The sequence below is a fragment of the Pinus tabuliformis genome, chromosome 7, assembly GCF_031772625.1.
Source record: "Pinus tabuliformis cultivar Carrire ecotype Pingquan chromosome 7, CPIR1, whole genome shotgun sequence".
Classification (NCBI taxonomy): Eukaryota; Viridiplantae; Streptophyta; class Pinopsida; order Pinales; family Pinaceae; genus Pinus; species Pinus tabuliformis.
In genome coordinates this window covers 1,444,771,339-1,444,790,615 of record NC_142293.1, presented here as the reverse complement: position 1 = coordinate 1,444,790,615, position 19,277 = coordinate 1,444,771,339, and the positions used below count along the sequence as shown (strand labels likewise).

At 37.7% G+C, this 19,277-nt stretch overlaps 1 protein-coding gene across 1 annotated transcript; it reads right to left on the bottom strand.

The window, feature by feature from the left end:
* Positions 1 to 16,310: 16,310 nt before the first annotated feature.
* Positions 16,311 to 18,650, bottom strand: LOC149253124 (expansin-like A1). The gene is made up of 5 exons (XM_089454380.1): positions 18,491 to 18,650; positions 17,690 to 17,811; positions 17,203 to 17,384; positions 16,875 to 17,007; positions 16,311 to 16,598 (listed from the first exon to the last, which is right to left on the bottom strand). The coding sequence occupies exons 1-5, from the start codon at positions 18,648 to 18,650 to the stop codon at positions 16,311 to 16,313; spliced, it is 885 nt and encodes a 294-aa protein (XP_089310506.1).
* Between the last annotated feature and the right edge of the window lie 627 nt (positions 18,651 to 19,277).

The window sequence follows — 19,277 nt, the reverse complement described above, 5'->3', positions numbered from 1 at the left end:
AGTACCATTTCTAAAGATGGAGGATTGGGAACTTGGTGACCATTTGAAGTTTCCATAGTTAGAACCCAGCAAATTCTTGAAATCGGTCTACTATGAGAAGGTGGGAATCACAAGGCTTGAACCAATGAAGTGGGCCACCGACATTGAGCACACATGATTGCTCAACATGTTGCATGTCCCACACAACATCATTAACACAATCTGCGTGCGCCAATTGTTGGCACTAGTTCATGATGGGTGTCTCTAGTTGGGAGGGCCCATTCCAATTGACGATATGTTGGTCCACAGAATCACCACGCTACCTTATCAAGGTGTGAAACCTGCAAATTCTTTTGTGGGGAATTTGTAAAGAAAAATCTCGCAAATCAAATGAAGAGCGACTTCAGGTTGGTGAAGAAGTCACGAGGTTATGCCATTAGCTCTATCTTGAATGGAGTTGTGTAGTTTGCTGCACAAATTTTGGCAAGAAAAATAATGTGGAAGTGTCGTGTCGATGAATTGTTGACACCAGTGGTATCCTTAGCTACGGAGTGCAGCCAGAGGGCCTAATTTAATTGGGAAAAGTACCTCTACCATGAATTCTTGGATGATTTCTGTGAAGCCCAGGAGGATGGAAACACATTCCACTATGCCTGGTTAGTATTATTGATCACATTGGTGGTGTGGAGGACTCCTGAGGATAGCCGGTTCCCAACATTGGATCCAGACTTGTGCAAGGCTACAAAATTTATCTCGTTATGGGCAACGAAGGACCCTGATTCTATCATTTAAACCAAGATGTTATGGGTATTGTTTGAGTTAGAGTTGTGTATGGTGATCACCCAACGACCACGGTTGTTACCCAGTCTACATGTGCAATACAAAAATATAACAAACTTCATAGCAAATTTTCACAATCTGTCCATACGTGCAAAGAAGGATGTCACAGGAACATGGAAAATGTTGCCTTATTTAGTCACGGAGGATGATATTATGGGGGTCATCAGCCGATGATCGAGCGATTGGCTCACCCCATCTGATGAAGCTGCAGGAATAAGTAAGGTCGCAGAAGTAGAAATGAGGAAAACAACAGCTGCAACAGAGGCCAAGAAAGACAAAGCAAAAGAAGCATATAAGACTTTTGAGAAAGAGAAAGAAGTAGAAAAGGCTTCTATGAAAGAGAATGAAGTGCAGAAGGAAAAAGTTGCGCAAGAAGCAACATCGTAGGTCACCATTGAGCTTGAAGAAATTGAGACATAGCACACCGATGTTGAGGTTGAAACCGTAGATGTAGAGGAAGGGGTGCAAACCCCTACTTCGGATCGAAGGAATTAGAGCCCCCTTTCAGGATCAGGAAGATACATAAGTAAATTTTGACAGAACTTCGCAAGGAGTAGAAGTCGAATAAGTCTGCGAGTACTACCCCATTGGTCCTCATGAAGGGGGACCTTGATGAGATAGATGATGTTGTCCGCTCTGCCACTGAAAACATATGGGGACACATCGAAGACCAATACCACCAGGGATTGGACAAAGTGCAATAGGGCCTAAAGAAATTGCAGGTCCAGATAAGTGTGATCCAAGCGAGTATGGGACAAGCAAGCGCGGGTCAAGCGAGCATGAGTCAAGTGAGCGGGACCTCAAAGGAAGAACTAACTTCGTACCTCTGTGCATTGATGCTACTAGAGGGTTCCTTGCATGTTGAAACAACTGAGGATCATGCCAGGATGCTGCATATGACCAACATGAGTATCGAACTTGCAGCACTTCCTATCTAGACCTTGCACGGGCTGCACCGAGGATTTCAGATGAGTTCCGCATCCAAGAGAAAGAGCTTTGTTGATTATCGACAAAGTGAAGACTAATAATCAACAAATGTTTGCAGAAAAAGTGCAGGCCTTATAGGCCCATGACAAGGTGGTGCAACACAATCAATAGCTAGAGGTAGCCACTACCCAAGTAAGCAATGAGCTCCCTAAGCTCCAAATTCTAGCACAAGCGACCTCAACAGAGAAAACTCACAATTTATTTGCTGCAGTGAAGGAACCCAAGGAGGAAATTGGAAATGTACGAATTGAGTTGCAGTTGCAGATTTCAAAGCTTCAATTGAAGTTGTATCCAACCACACCTCTAGAGGTTAGAGAGCATCGTGAGGTTGCTATTAAAGAAAATATGAAAACTCTAGCTGTTGTAGTTAAGGACTACAACCAATAATTTTAAAAGACAATGGAAATGTGGACCTCGTAGCAGGAAGACCCACTTGCAGACAATCGAAGTTGACATCCATGAAAAGAAACTGCAGTTTGATGAGATCAGGGAAACAATGCGGACCTTAAATCCTATGCAGAGGTTCACATGACTCCAAGAAGGGAAATTCATATAGACCCAGATTGATCAGTTGCATCGGAAGACCTCTATCATTTCCTCAAGGACGCAACCATGGGCTGACGAAGCAAGCCAACTGTCACAAACCATCCAAAGCAAGTTAAAATCTCTTCAACGGACACAAAGAACCATGCTCCTTGCAGTCAAAGGTCCAACGATGGAGAAGTTCGCCAGGCCGTCGCTCAGGGAAAAACAAATCTTCAAGTATTGAAGATTGAATTCAACAACTTGTAAGCAAAGGTTGAAGCAACACCAACAGAGTCACTCGTGATGAGTCACAACTTTGTGTTGGGGGCCTGTTGGGACGGGGTCCCCTGGGTCAACTTTTGTTAAAATTTTGTTAAGATATTGTAATGTCTCTGCATTTTAAGGAGCAAAGCATGAGTAGCATAGGTCAATATGAGTCAAAGGGGCTTTAGGAAGGTCCAAGCCCCTTAATTTGTTAAAGTCAAGTTGTTTGAGGCCCACCCATGGTTCACGAACCATGGTATTGTAATGAACAAGAATATAAAAGGAAGTCATAGAAGAGTCATAAGAAAAGGGGGAAGAAGAGAAGTGCATGAGTGGAGTTTGATTTTATGTATTCTGTACTTGGGTGAAGGGTAAGGCTCCTAGAGCTATGTGCGTGGAGACCTTTGTAAGTCTGCATGCCCTTACAGTTATGTCTGTATGGTTGGAGAGAGATGTATTTGAAGATCTGAAGCCTAATAAACACTTATTTTGAAGAACTATTGTGCATCTGTGTATGATCTGAAAATGGGGCTCTTAGGCTTCTTGTCTAGCTTATAAGAACCTCTCCAACTTCCAAAGCTTGAATTCTCCCAAGTCTTTAGTGATTAACCAATGCAGAAATAAGAGATGCCTGAAAATAGAAATCTGAATCCTCCTTTTGGCACGAGAGGTTTGGTCGCTTAAATTACAGGTATATGCAACAACGAAGCAAGCATGAGATGGTGGAAGGCTTGCCAAATATCAGTTTCTCCAAAGGAGTTTGTGAAGGGTGTGCCATCAGCATGTGTAAGCAATAAGGAGGATTCATATTCAATAAATTCAGAAAACGCATACAGTCTGGCTCTATTGTTTACCTCACCGGTTGCAATTTTGGAGCTAATTTGAAGTGAATTCCACTCTCTTTCTGGTGTCGGAATGAGTGATCTAATAAACTGAAAGTAGGTTTACTGAAAGTTTTGGAACATGAAGCGCATATTCAAAGCTTCTATGTAAAAGTTCCACTCTACCTTTTCTGGTGACCTCAATAGGTGAGTCATCTCCCATGAGGATGGGAGGTCCTTTGCATGCATCCAAATAGGAATAGACTTCCTCTGCAGCAGCCATATGATGTGATGTAACAGAATCTATAATCCACGCATTAGGGGAAGAATTAATTGCAACTAAAGCATGAAAATTGTTACCTTTCCCATGTGGCGGATCCTAAGTTTTCTGCTTGGCGCCCTGAGGGATGTGGTCGCCAAGGTTGTGCTTCTAAAGGATTTATGCCATTTAGTCAATTTGTTTCTTCATGTAAGAGGATTTTGGATGGAATCCTCTTTGATAGTAGGTGCATCCAAAGCAAAAGGAGGATTCATATTATATAAATTCAGAAAATGTATACAGTCTGGCTCTATTGTTTACCTCACTGGTTGCAATTTTGGAGCTGTTATGTAGGTCATATATGTTGATTGAATCTGAAGTGAATTCCACTCTCTTTATGGTGTCGGAATGAGTGATCTGATAAACTGAAAGTAGGTTTACCGAAAGTTTTGGAACATGAAGCACATCTTCAAAGCTTCCATGTAAAAGTTCCACTCTACCTTTTCTGGTGACCTCAATAAGTGAGTCATCTCCCATGAGGATGGGAGTTCCTTTGCATGCATCCAAAGAGGAATAGACTTCCTTTGTAGCAGCCATATGATGTGATGCACTAGAATCTATAATCAATGCATCAGGGAAGAATTAATTGCAACTAAAGCATGAAAATTGTTACCTTTCCCGTGTGGCAGATCCTCAGTTTTCTTCTTGGTGCCCTGAGGGATGTGGTCCCCAAGGTTGTGCTTCTGAAGGATTTATGCCATTTAGTCAATTTGTTTCTTCATGCAAGAGGATTCTGGATGGAATCCTCTTTGACAGTAGGTGCATCTGTTTCCTTTCTTCCCTTTCTCATTTCTCGAGCCAGAGGAGTCATTGAAGGGCTTAGTGTACCCTTCCTTCTTTGGATGGGAATGTGCTTTTCCATTGTCTTTTTGCTACTGATTTTTCTGATTTGAATCAGATCTGTGATTTTTATTGTGGTTTCCATCATGCACAACAAGTGCATGCACTTTTGGAGGTTTGATTTTCCCCATGCCAATGAGCTTATCTTGTTCAAAAGTAAGGGACTCCATGAACTCTTTGAGAGAAGGCATAGTGTAGGATTTACATGTTGTGAGCCTTACTGAATGAAACGTAGACACAAAGATGGAGTATTCTAGTCCGAGCTTTGACATAATAGAGAGAATTTGATGACTCTCCTCCTTGGATTTGTCAATTCCACAACCCTTGAGTTGCAGCAATAGATCATTATATTTGGTGAAGAAGTCTTGAATTCTGTCATAGTTCCGTGGATTCAATGGCAGCAGCTCCACTTCAAACAGATGTCCTTTCATCTCATCCTTTTTCCCATAGAGTTCTTCAACCTTTTTCCAAATCTCATTGGGAGTATTGCAGGAAGATAGATGAAACTGCAACTCTGGAGAGATGCACATGCATATGGATCCGTGGGCCTCATCCATACGGTTGAGGTACTTGGATTTCTCTATGGCTGAAGTGGGTTCCACTTCTGCAACCATAGTAATCCTGTACAACCCTTTCTGACGAATGTATCGAGCTATTTGGTGCTTCCATTCGTGATAGTTGTACAGTGTTAGGATCGATGCTTTGGGAAACTCCATTTTTATGTCGATCTTCGATCTCCAAGCTGTAATACCTGCAAAATAAAGTACTGGTGCGCCTTTTATCTAGCAACCTGTGGGCTCTGATACCATGTAAATGTGTTAGAAAACCTGCATAGATGAATCTAGCTAGTAAAGGTTGAACACACAGCTTTGCAGAGAAAAAATACTAAAAGAAAATCAAAAGAACAAAATAATGATTCATTAGAAAATAGGTTACAATGCTCATGATATAGCATTACTGGGTGAAGATCCCAAGGTAATGTACCATAGTGGTGATCAATGAGAAGGCTCAACACCTACAACAAGTTCCGGAGAGAACTAGCCAGTTGCAGAGTGAAAGAAGGAGCAAATCAAGGAGTAAATCATGCAGAAGAACTAACTAGTTGTAGAGTTAAAGAAGGAGCAAATCAGGGAGTAAATCATGCAAAAAAATCTTGCATGTAGTCCCATGCTCTAACTAAGAGTCCGCATGTAGGTGTGTAGTACTTCCAACAAATCTCATTACACAAAGAAGAAGTGTGGGATGAGCTCACTACGCAGGGTGGCTTTTATAGATAAGGGACACTGATTACTTTGCTTTGAGAATGTAAAACTAGGAAACAGTCGAGACCTGCAACATGCCTCCTTGATTATGAGTAATATACTCAAAATATTTAACAGTGTCCTATTTGAAATCGAACATTTCAATATTGAAGAACATTGACTGTTGCTGGTGAAATAATTACGTGAAACAACTGGCTTTCTTTAATTGACGTTTACAATTTATTTGTGTGTTTAACAAATTTGTGTTCGTCAACTTTACGAAAATTGCATTTCCAACGACTTCTGGGATCTGGGCTTTTTAAAGAACGATGAAGTTTGATTGTTACTTGGTATTTGTGTATTCTTGTATATTTAACCGGTGGCCTGCTTTTGACTATAGTCTATATTTAACAGATTCTGGTTAATTAACTTTATAAGATTGTATCAAAGGAGATATCTAACTTATTAATCTAATTTATAATGTACGGATTACACTGAGATTCTCGATTCTTCAAATAAAAAATATAATAGAATTTTGTATAGGTTAAATAAATAAGCATTATGATGGTCAAATAAAATATATAATAGAATTTTGTATAAGTTAAAGAAATGAGCATTAGGATTTTCCATTTATGAAATTAATAATTAAATTAGTTTAAATTTTTGTTAACTTTGTATCTATTGAGTCTCGAAAGGATTATATATGTAAACATACTTTTTTAGTGTAAAATTTGAAGAAAAGTTTGAATCTCGAGAGATATAGATCTAGATTGGTTTAATTATAAATTTTATTTTTTTGGTTTAATTCTTATTTTTATGTAATTTCACTAAGTGAAAATGTAGTAATTAATTATTTTTATTTTCATTTTCATTTTTATTAACAAGACATTACAACAGCTCTTCCATATTGGAATGAAGAGTGTCTTTGGGTCAAAAAGTGTAATAAAATTAAATTAACATATATATACATATACATATATATTGAAATGAGAGGTGGTTTTTGGGCATGTGGTATTGATAAACCATGGTATTAGCCCACCGTATTGTATGGTTAATTTCAATCACTCCTCACAAAAACCATTGTGAACATATTCTTCATCACGAAGAATACATTAACACGTTGATCCTTCAACATAGCTAACATATCTATATCTAACCTTCGAGCATCAATATTGGTTAAATCTTGATAATTCACTAGTATCAACCCTATGCCAAAATAAGGGGTAACACAAGCTCCAACTTAGAGATGTTCTCTTCTTGGGAGTGCATGAGAGTTTCTAAATTTTGTCATGTATATATGAGAATGGCCAGCACATCTAGTAAAAGCTCCAAATAATTTTGTCTTTTACAAAGCAAAAGACAAATCATCTATTTATGACAATATGAAATCTAATTTAGTGATTAAGGGAGCTTATTCATACTATACTACTTCTCAAAGGAGTTTATTCCTTTCCTAACCTATTGTAGCACGTGAAAAATGAGGGTGTTGCCTGAAATCAGTGAGCTAGTGCAGCCACCTTAGAACTTCATCAATACAATGCTTTCTTCCCTTATGCTTAGTCAGCATGCGAAAATAATGAAACATCAAAATTCCATTGTTCGTAGGCTCGGTTCTCTATCAATGTTGGGCTGAACAGGAATTTGGAAACCTACAAATCAGCGGTACCAACAATGTTCAAACACATGTAGGTGTTGACATAAGCTACTACATGATCTGTCCATCCAATTTTGCATAGGACTAGAATAATTATTTCCCATTAACTCTGAAAATTGTCCTTTACTACCACGTGGGATAGCATAATGTTGTTATGTTCTATCCCTCATGAAATATTCTCTCCACTGGATGATATAGCAATGTTGTTTTGGTAGGTTTGTATTAGGGAATGTGAGTGACAAGCACATATCAACCAATAGGGGATTTGATCTTGCTTTCTTAGGTACATGATTTCTTTTGAAAATTTACATCCACACCTCTATCAATCCAAGCTATGCCATTAGCTATTGCATTAATCATATAACATCCAGTGGAAAATTTCCAACCTAATGGTTGTTGAGGCTGTATTCACTGCTTTTTGAAAGTTAGAAGCTTCTTGAAATAATTTGTCATGAATAGCATCTTGCCTAAGTAACACCTACATACCAAGGCTATTTCTTCTGGTAGATAGTTTTGTCTTATCTTCAAGAATTTAGAACCAATTTCCTTCATGTTGAACACATTACTCCAATCTAAGTCTATCATAAGCACACATATTTCACTAACCAATATCATGAGAAGGCATCTAATATATCAATATTGGATATTTGAAACTTCCAAACTGTCATTTCACTAGGATACTGACATTGTTTCAATTTGTATGAAAAATAAATTCCTTGAATGCCATAGAATTGGTAGCACCTACCTCTTGGAATCAAATATTATGATCTTTTCCATACATTCTCAAGATTAAGGTTGAGAAAATACTTAAAGATTAGTGAACTTTCAATTGTTGGTTCCACATATTAGGAGAAATGCTCAGAAGCAGATGTAGGATCACTTGTAGTGGTTTTATATTAAATGCAACTTCTTGGTCTATATTGTCACCATTTTTATCCTTTATAGACACAAAGATAAACAACCATTTTAATGTTCCCTTCAAAGGTTGTTCGGCCTCCAATAGATTGTTAGTTTCAATTAAGCAATGCCTCTTATGCATATGTGGAAGTCACATTGCTTGCAAAAGGAGGTGGACCAGAATGCATTAGTTACAAGCTTGGCATGAACCCTATATTGCTTCCTAGAGGCCAAGAGTAATATGGATAGAGTATATCTTAAAGGATGTATATAATCATTCTAAAACTTGGCTATACTAGTCTACCTTGTTCTACTATATTGAATGTCGTACAATTTCTTTATTTAACTGTCAAGGCTAATTATTATTGTTTACATATGTGTGTCCTTTATTAATAAAATTTTGTTGAGAATTTGAACTCCAATTTTTGAGGTTGAATAATCATTGAAAATGGGTACCATAATCCATGCATATTGTGGTAGAGGAATACCATTGATGTGAAATATGAATAATAGATAGCAAAATAAAAAGAAATGAATGACTTCAATACAATGTGTTTTCTAGCTGTGAAGAGCAATCATTGACATATTTTTTTGGAAATCATTTCTTTGGTATAATTATACTAATAATGGGAGTCTCTTATCAATATAATATAGTGGTTGGACAATCCCTGCAAGCTCCCTTGTTACTGAAGATTATATTCTTTAGAAACTGGTAAAAAGGGTATGTGAGATGAACTCTTCAACCGCTACCATTGTCACGCAACCCTGAGGTAAGCATGTTGTTACTGCAACCACTAGTTGTTTTCATTCTTTAGGTGGCATGCCTTTATAAAGAAAAATCTGCTTCCATATTATGAATGGAGAATACTATGATGGTGCCTTCCCTGAAGGAAAACTTATAGATCAAGGTTTTAAAGACAACTTGGCTTCATTCACCCTCCACTCTATTCCATGTGATGGTTTGGTGGTCCAATCCACCAAGTTCTAATTAATGAGGGCTCATCTGTTGTAACTCACTAATAAACTTGCATGAATGCTTCAAACAACACCCTGAGCTCTAGCGCTTTACAATCCTATATTTTACTTTCCCAAACATACAAAATAGGAAAATAAAGTCCCCGGGGTTATATTTTATTAAGATTTTGTAAAGTCTCCACATTTTGAGGAGCGAAGCGTGAGTAGCGCGGGTCAATAGGAGTTAAAGGGGATTTAGGAAGGTCAAGTCCCCTTATTTTGTTAAAGTCAAGTCGTTTTGAGACCTGCCCATGGTTCACAGACCATGGTATTGTAATGAAGAAGAATATAGAAGGAAGTCATAGAAGAGTCATAATAAAAGGGGGCAAAGGAGAAGTGCATGAGTGGAGTATGATTTTATCTATTCTGTATTTGGGCGAAGGGGAAGGCCCTTGCAGCTGTGTGCGCAAAGACCTTGGTAAGTCCACAACTAAGTGGACGTGCCCTTGCAGCTGTGTGCGGAGGGTTAGAAAGAGTTTTATTTGAAGATCTAAATCGTAATAAAGAATTATTTTGAAGAAATATATGTGCATCTGCGTATTACTATTTTATCTTCGAATTTACTGTATTTATGATTTGTTGAATTCATTTAATCAAGAAAAGTACTTAATAAATTCGCGAAGACATAGATCTATCTATTTATATGATGTTATACATGTTTAGCACAATCGGTGAAGGACATAAATATGTTAACTATTGATTACTGTAAGTTCTAGGTTTCAAGGGTTAATGTTCGCGAAGCTCAAGATAAATCCCTAGATCTGCATAAAACACATCACATAGCCCTCTAGATGTAGAAACCTAATTCTAGCATCGTACAATACTGCCTTGGGAGAGACTATAGCCTGCGATACGTGGGTTGTTGTCAAAAGGGGCGATAGTGTAGGGTTTTGTTGGTTAGTACAGCTAACTCTAAACCTAGGTCCAAGCCCCCTTAAGCTAACAAATGGTTTCGTTATCGAGAATGGGATCTATCTGAGGGACGTGTGATGTGGCATAAGTGGATACCAACTAAGAAGGAAATTGAGAAGTGGATAGATCAGAAACTGCATGGGTTTGCAGCTCAAGAAAACAAAAATTTGCGCCTGTCAAAAGAAGAGTGGTTGCAAAGATATCTGTATATATGTGAACACAAAGTTTTCTTTTTCTCTTTTTCGTGCAATTTATACAAATGGTTTGCTAAATTAGTGGATGTTCAACCTACCTAGAAGCTAGATAACCTTATTGTGTGGACTCCATAATTAGTGAACGGCCTGGAAGGATCAAAATACAAGGTTGTGAAGGCTCTCAATTATTGGATCGATAGTATTTTGGGTGGATTTGTTACTGAGTTCACGATTGATACGTTTGCCAGTTATAGCAAAGCTGAACGCTATTTTTTCAAAGGACCAAGAAGTAAGTATTTGAAGTCTCTAAAAACCTGGATTAAAATGCTATTGTGCGAGAAATGGGTTATGCCATTAAATTGATGTTTAGAAGAGACTTGATGAGAGCTATGCGAAGTGAGAAACAATTCAGAAAATATCTAGATACACTTGTTGAGTACAATCCTCTATCAAGAGCATCCAATAGCAAACAATAAAGCAATAGTCCAAAGATGCCCAGAGGTGCATTGCATTCAATAGATCAGGGTACTACAGGAATTCCACATCCATCCACTCCACCTCCACCTCACACACCTACGCCTCCACCTCCACCTCTGCTATTTAGTATAGCGAACACTGTGAAGATGCCTATATTCAGGGGTCAGGGGGCATAAGACCCTGATCAATTTTGGTTTGTAGCAAATGTTGTGTGGAAGTCACAACCTATAGTGAATGACAATTTGAAGAAACCGCAGTTGGACACAACATTGCAAGATAGGGCACTGAATTGGTATATTAAGTACAATATTACGCATCCAACTGCGTCATTGAAAGACACAAAAGATACATTGAATAATGAATTCAGAAAGACAAAGTATCAAGCCCAGGATGTAACCAAGGTAAAAGAAATTAAGCATAAGGTGAATGAATTTGCATGGGATATTGATTAAAGGCTAAACTGTATACTACAATAGGATAATCTACAAATCTCGTATGAGTAACATAAGGATTGGTAAATTGCTACGTTGTTTCCTCATTTGAGATTACAATTGTCACAACAAAAGATTGGATCGCAAGCTGAAGCACTAGAAATTGCTATGAAGTTGGCGGCTTTGCCTATTCAAGATACAAATCTGGGAGTGAAGCAGATTCATATACAGTTGGCTAGCCTGCATATGGAGTTACAGGATCTCAAAAAGGGAAAGGAGGTCAAAATTGAGACCCATTCTAAAGTATGGTGTCGAAAGTGCAAGGGAAATGGTCGTGACAAGGATCATTGCCCGATATATCAGAACTATCAAATTAGGGGAGGTCCTAACCCCCTGAAGCCAGAAACTTCCGCTGGACCAAGTAACGGTGTCATGCCCTCGTGCGTTATGTGCCAAATAATAGGAAAACACTTAATTGACAATTGCCATTTGTTGCAAAAGTTCATACAGAGTCTCCAACAACTATTCTGCAATTTTTGTAAGTATGTACGCCATGATGAGCACAATTTCCGAAGCTATGAGTTAATGATGGACAGAACTCCAACATATAGAGTACAAACTGAGACTCGTTCACAGCAAGATCAAGTTGCACCTGCAGTGTGCGAAGGATTCCAGGGATGAGGAAGAGGACGAGGGGGAGGAGATCGAAGAGGTTGCAAACATATTATTTGTTACAATTGTGGGGAACTAGGCCACAATGCCCGAGATTGTCAAAACCCGACACACCCTCTTGTTAGTATTGTCGACAATTTGACCTTATAATAGAATATTGTTCTATACTGATTACAAAGATGCAAGAGAAGAAGAACCAACATCCCACTTAGAACATCGAGATGACGAGGTCAGAGCCACGCAAGGATGGCCCCAACGTTAATATAGTTATGTGAAGTGGTATAGATACCGAGGAAGATAAAGCCATAGGGAAACAACCATAAGAGAATCCGTGGGTGCATAGGGCTACTGACCAAGATATTGAATTTTATTTTCATTAGGAAAAAGAAACATTTATGGAGGTGAAGAAGAGCTTGGTGGATTCAAGGGCTCCCACATCAAAAAATCAGAATGCACAAACAGAGAAGCCTGAAGAGGTCATTACTGTGCATGAAACAGATCCCTCAATATTAAAATCCTTCTTGCAAACCTGCATGAAGCTCTCAAGGGACCAAAAAGTAGTAGAGGGATTGCAATAGTTAATAGACAATTGCGCTAGCAAGGATAATCTGCTGACTGAACAATGCAAAATGCATAAAGTAGAAAAAAGTAAGAAAATGACTGGTCAGGAGATGAGATTAACTGCAAAAGTTGGAGAATTTGAAATGGACTAGGTGATCCTAGATTTTGGATCTGATATGAATGTTTTGCCTAAACAGACTTGGGAAAGAATGGGAAAACCAACGTTAGATTGGTCCCCATTCTAGCTGCGAATGGAAAACCAACAAAATATTATTCCTATGGGACGACTACATGGAGTAACTATCAACATTGAAGGGGCACACATTATAATTGATTTTGAGGTAATCTAAATAGTGGATAATAGTAATCCCTACCTGGCGCTGCTTGGAATCGATTAGGCATTTGATATGAATTTAGTCATCAACTTGAAGAAGCGCAACATGACATTTGAGAAGAAGGAACTAAGAGTCATTTTTCCATTGGATCCAGTAAAGGGTGCATGGTATATTAAACCAATCCAAGATTACTATGAGGAGGAAAGAATGCCCCTGCGATCTTTTCTAGGGTGGTAGTCATAGCCTTTATTGGAGGTCTACTTTGATGATAGGATGGTGTTTGGGTTAGTTAAAAAACATGTTGCAAGTATTCGCCTAATGCTAGATACTTGTAGGAAGTATTAGATCTCCCTAAATATGAAGAAGTGTATATTTTGTGTACCATATGGGATACTTTTGGGCCACGTTGTTTGTAAGCAAGGGTTGATGGTAGAGCCTGCTAAAATTGCAATGATTATCAATTTGGAGCCCCCACGTAATGTAAAACAGTTGCTCACAACATTGGGCCATACATGATACTATAGAAAGTTCATTAAGGCATATGTGTAGATCACCGCACACATGGAGAATTATTGAAGAAAGATGCGACATTCTACTGCGATGATGATTAATATTCTAATGTTCCCCAATTGGAAGAAAGAATTCCATGTACATGAGGATGCGTCCTTCATAGTGTTAGGTGCAATTTTAACCCAACTAGGTGCAGGGGATATTGACCATCTGATTCAATTTGCAAGCAAAAAACTCTCTAAGTCAGAGAAGAATTATTCAACCACAGAGCGCGAAGGGTTGATGAGGGTATATGCACTCCAGAAGTTCAGGAATTATCTGTTGGGTGCACACTTCAAATTGTATATAGACCATTCAACTTTGAAGTACTTGGTCAACAAGCCTGTGTTGGTTGGGGGGGTAATTTATAGCTGGTTACTGTGATTTCAGGAGTATGACTTTGTAGTAATTGTAAAGCCAGGAAGATTAAATGCTAGACCTGATCACCTTTCACGAATTGAGAATGGCGAAGAACCTACAAGTCTTGATGAAGGATTGCCTAATGCGCAACCCTTTAATGTGCGCATTGCATTGCAGATAAAAATTTTGCGGATATGTGTAGCTCCTGAAGGATATATGACACAAGAGAAGAAGGAATTGGTATTCAAGGCTACAAATTTTTCCGTAATTGTAGGGAACTTGTATAAAATGGGGTTGGATGAAGTTTTGCGCAAGTATGTACCAGATTATGAAAGAAAAAGTATCATCAATGAAGCACATGGAGGAGTTGCTAGAGTACATTATACTGGAAGAGCGACTATGCAGAAGATCCTATGAGTTGGCTTTTGGTGGCCAATTGTGCACAAAGATTCCAAGGAATATTGTAGGGCATGCGATGTTTGTCACATGACCAGGAAGTCGTCACGAAGGGATGAACGACCTCTGAACTCGCAAGTCTCATTCCAGACATTCCACAAATGGCCAATAGATTCTTTGGGACCTATTCAACCACCAGGAAAAAAACAGGAGCACGCTACATCATCACATCGACAAAATACTTGACCAGGTGGGCTGAGGTGCAACCCGTGAAGGATTGTAGCGCAGCTACAACTGTGAAGCTAATATTTGAGTACATTCTGTCTAGGTGTGGTTGTCCTAATATTTTAATGAGCAACAGGGGTTCACATTTTTTGAATGAAATGATTACTTCTTTGCTAGAAGAATTCTAGATGTATCATCAGAAAAGCACACCATACCATTCTCAAGCAAATGTCAAAGTTGAAGCTTTCAATAAGATCTTGGAGAATGCTTTGACGAATATCTGTAATGCGAATAGGAACAATTGGGATGTGCACATACCAACTGTTCTTTGGGCATATAGAAATAACTGTAAAAAGTTGACTAGACAAACACCATTTCGACTAGAATATGGCCAAGCAGCGATGATGCGGATGGAGTACATAGTGCCCAGTTTGAGGATTGCTACAGCGACAAAGAAGGCAGATTGAGATATAATGGAAGAACGCCTCACGTAAATACTTGAGTTAGAAGAAGATCGATTCTTGGCAGGTTTTCATCAGCAAATGCAAAAGGCTAGAAAAAAGCGTGGTATGATCGCCACATTAAGCAATGCACATTATAGTTAGTTTGGTGTTTGGGTTGAGCACTAATACTAAAGCAAAACTACTAGCTGCTGGTCCTTCATGTTTATAGCAAAATCTTTGTACATCTACAAGATCGCTTTTGGTGGGATTCCAATATTAACATAAACGGGGATTCTAGGATTATTATATATTGGCTGTTCGGTAGGATGATGATCATCGTAGACGGGGATTCCATGATTATTATATATTAGCTATTCGAAAAATCTGAATTGTAAGTTCTGAATATGTCCTATTAAAAGCTCAAAGTATCCTTTATCCTTGTCCTTTCTCCATATCTACATAGAATTTATCGTTCGAGCAGACTCCCTGTTAAAAAATGGGCTTCAATTCATCGAAGGACTATTTATTTGGAAAAATGTCTTAATGGGAAAACACCCTTTGCATGTCCATACCAACGATTTTTAAGTTCTTATAGCTTTTGTTCTTGGAGTCTATTGGTCTTTTTGGTTTTGTCTAGAAGTATAAAGGTAGTTCTGTAGTTTGTTTCTGGATATATAAGTTGTTTAATATCTAGAGGGTACAGACTTATTTTTACTCATTTAGATAAGTTCATGATAAAATTTTGTTTCTTTTTGGATTTCTGGTTGAAAAACTAGATATATAATTGTACAGATCTATCTTTTTGGTTTACTATCAGTCCTTCCGAGTTGATCTGCAAATGTTGTTGTGCTCCGCTCCATGCTGACCATGCTCTTTATGTGTATCTTTGATTCAATAATAAATGGCAAGAAACTGCTGGCCCAAAAAAAAGAAAGAGTTTGTTATTTCTTCGTTGTCATGAACAACACCCAAATAACACAGGTTCCACAGTTTTGAAGTCCGCAACTGTGTTATTTTTTCGTTGTCATGAACAACAGCCAAATAACACAGGTTCCACAGTTTTGAAGTCGGAGACTGTGTTATTTGTTCGTCGTCTTGAACAACACCCAAATAACACAGGTTCCACAGTTTTGAAGTTGGAGACTGATAACATGGACACAGTACAAGAAGATAAAACGCATAATAAACACACATATATATATAAAAGATCTTTTATTCATTACTGCGAAGGTTTTTGAAGTAGGTGATACCATCGCCAAGCTACAATATAATAAAACCTATATTTGTTTCTTTTCAGAAACAAATTAATGGCAAACACAAGAATCACAGGAATCTCATGTTCTGACGCTAACTGCAACGAGAAGCACAACGAAGCTATAAATTATCGTTCCAGTCGCCAGTTGCGCACGCACTGCAGTCAAATTCTTGTGCCCTCTCTGAGATCTGAAGTCCTGAGTCGTAAATAGACCCAACTTTCCAGTTTGCAGGTAGCAAATTGTATCCAGGGCGCCCTACCCAACTTCCGTCGAACCCTCCCGTAACCAGTAACCGGAACAACAAGGGACTGGGTTCGACATGACCTGTTAATGAATAAGGGTTTGCAATACCCCACACTGCACTGTAATTGCGCAGACTCATTTCACGCCAACTCCAGTGTCCTACCTGCATTGCATGCAAAATCCCTCAATTCAGATCGCATGACTGAATAGAGTCATTTAAGCAAATTTTTTAAATTGTTTGTGATTTGCTCTATAGGATATTAATACTATTTTTACGGGTTGAATTCTTTTGACATTTTTGGGTTAGGATTAGTTCTATGGTTAATCCCACCGCAAGTGATCCCTTTAAAACAATTTATCTGATACAATATTATTTATGAACCATATTAGAAAAATAAATTTTAATACTTATATGAGCCATGGTCCATGGTTACTCCACCTGGGTAACTTGAACCAAGGAAATGTCTGTTTGGCCTCCTTGATACAGAAACTGGACAGCAAGATAGTCGGGGTAGTGACTGCTTTTGTCTACTTTGATGGACATATTTTTCCCTGGATAATCGCATGGGATGCTGTAATCATATTTAAGTGATAAACAATTAAACACATATCCATCATGTCACTGTCCGGAATTGAACAAAGATTCAAACTATAGAGAAACAAATAAAGATTCAAGCTGTAGACAAACTTATGGTTGTTTCAGTAATAATGTTCCTGGTACTAGCATCACTGGGAATTTTTTTTGGTATTCTTGAATTGGTGCTCACCGTTTATATTCCACGTCCAGGCCAGGCACCATGTTGAGGAGTTGGTGGATTTTACCTGGGCGTGCCAAGCTTTCGAAGGTGTGAAAGTATAGAAGAAAATCTGTCCTATTGTCGTCTGTAAAGTCCGTAACCACAACTTTCACCCCTGATTTGGTGCAAACGGCTAAATCTGTGCATCTTATCTGATTTTATTCAAACAAAAAATTAAATACAATAAGGAAAAAATTATACTACAATCAAACAAAGAGTTACACCACAAGAGGAGAGAACAAAAAGATTATACTACAATTAAAAAAGAAGATTGTACTGTAATCAACTAATCCCGAGGACGATGTTAGAGGAATTCAATATATTGCAATGATTAAATTTAATTTAATGAGTAAATTTTCCTTTCAATATATTGCCTTGGATTAAGTTTAATTTATTGAGTAAATTTTCCATTAAAAAACAGGTTAAAATGAAATCGTTAGAATCCTGGTAAGCACACCTGATAACATGCCCCACATCCTTTGCCTGCCCTATATACTTTGGCACTTGCAATTGCAACTGAGAGCTTTCCACCATTCATGATATCTATAGCAAACGACCCATCGTATCCGCATTTTCCAGCTACAATAATGGAGAACAAACACATCTATGAAAATCAATTTTTATTTATCTTGATGTAATATTATTATCTAATTTTAAGGTCATAGTCAAGTTAGACACCAAATTGGTGTATGAGATTTTTTTATTTGTGAGACAAAGGAACCTACCACCTGCAACTATTTCACTGCTAAATCTATTGAGACATGCATATTGTATTTCTCTGATTTTGAACCTGTAACCTTTTAAAAAAAAACACATGCTCTTAACTATTTGAGTGACTCAAACTATATACTAATACTAAATCAATTCTCAAAACCAAACCACACTAAATCTATTTACAAAATATTTATACAATATCAACTTATATTGCCTTTTCTATCACAAACAAACCAAAATCTATACTCAATCTTTATGTAATTTTAACTTTTATTATATAAACTTTCAGAAACCAAATCACACTAACTACTTTTATCTCTAACCAAATCACACTAATTATTCCTATCTCTATTGCCGATTCCAATAATATTTAAAATTTCAGACTAACAAGAATGAGGTTACTATCTTGAACTCTAAAATATTCCCAAATCAACCGGAATGAAATTGATATCTGACTCTATATAATATTGATAAGTATATTGCATCAATTCTTCAAACAGAAGCCTAAGTGTGAAATTGGCGAGATTGTCTATTGCATACTTACCACTGATAACTTCCGGAAATGCAGGCTGACTGTTGTACACGAGCTTGGTTTTTTGAAGGCAACTATCACAACATAATGCTACAGGAAACAACATAAAACTCATAAATAGAAGTGCAGTTGCACACCGAATAATTGCACTGTTTGAATCTAAAAACTCCATTGATTTGTTGTACACCCCAAAAAAGGAAAACGGGTAAACTCACTACGCAGAGAAGAAGTGTGTGATGAGCTCACTACGCAGGGTGGCTTTTATAGATAAGGGACACTGCTTTGAGAATGTAAATCTGGGAAACAGTCGAGACCTGCAACGTGCCTCCTTGATTATGAGTAATCTACTCAAAATATTTAACAGTGTCCTATTTGAAATTGGACTGTTGAATATTGAAGAACATTGACTGTTGAAGGTGAGATAATTACGTGAAACAACTGGCTTTCTTTAATTGACAATTACAATTTATTTGTGTGTTTAACAAATTTGTGTTCGTCAACTTTACGAAAATTGCATTTCCAACGACTTCTGGGATCTGGGTTTTTTAAAGAACGATGAAGTTTGACTGTTATTTGGTATCTGTATATTTTTTTATATATAACCCGTGGCCTGCTCTTGACTATAGTCTATATTTAACAGATTCTGTTATTTGGTATCTGTATATTTTTTTATATATAACCCGTGGCCTGCTCTTGACTATAGTCTATATTTAACAGATTCTGGTTAATTAACTTTATAAGATTGTATCAAAGGAGATATCTAACTTATTAATCTAATTTATAATGTATGGATTACACT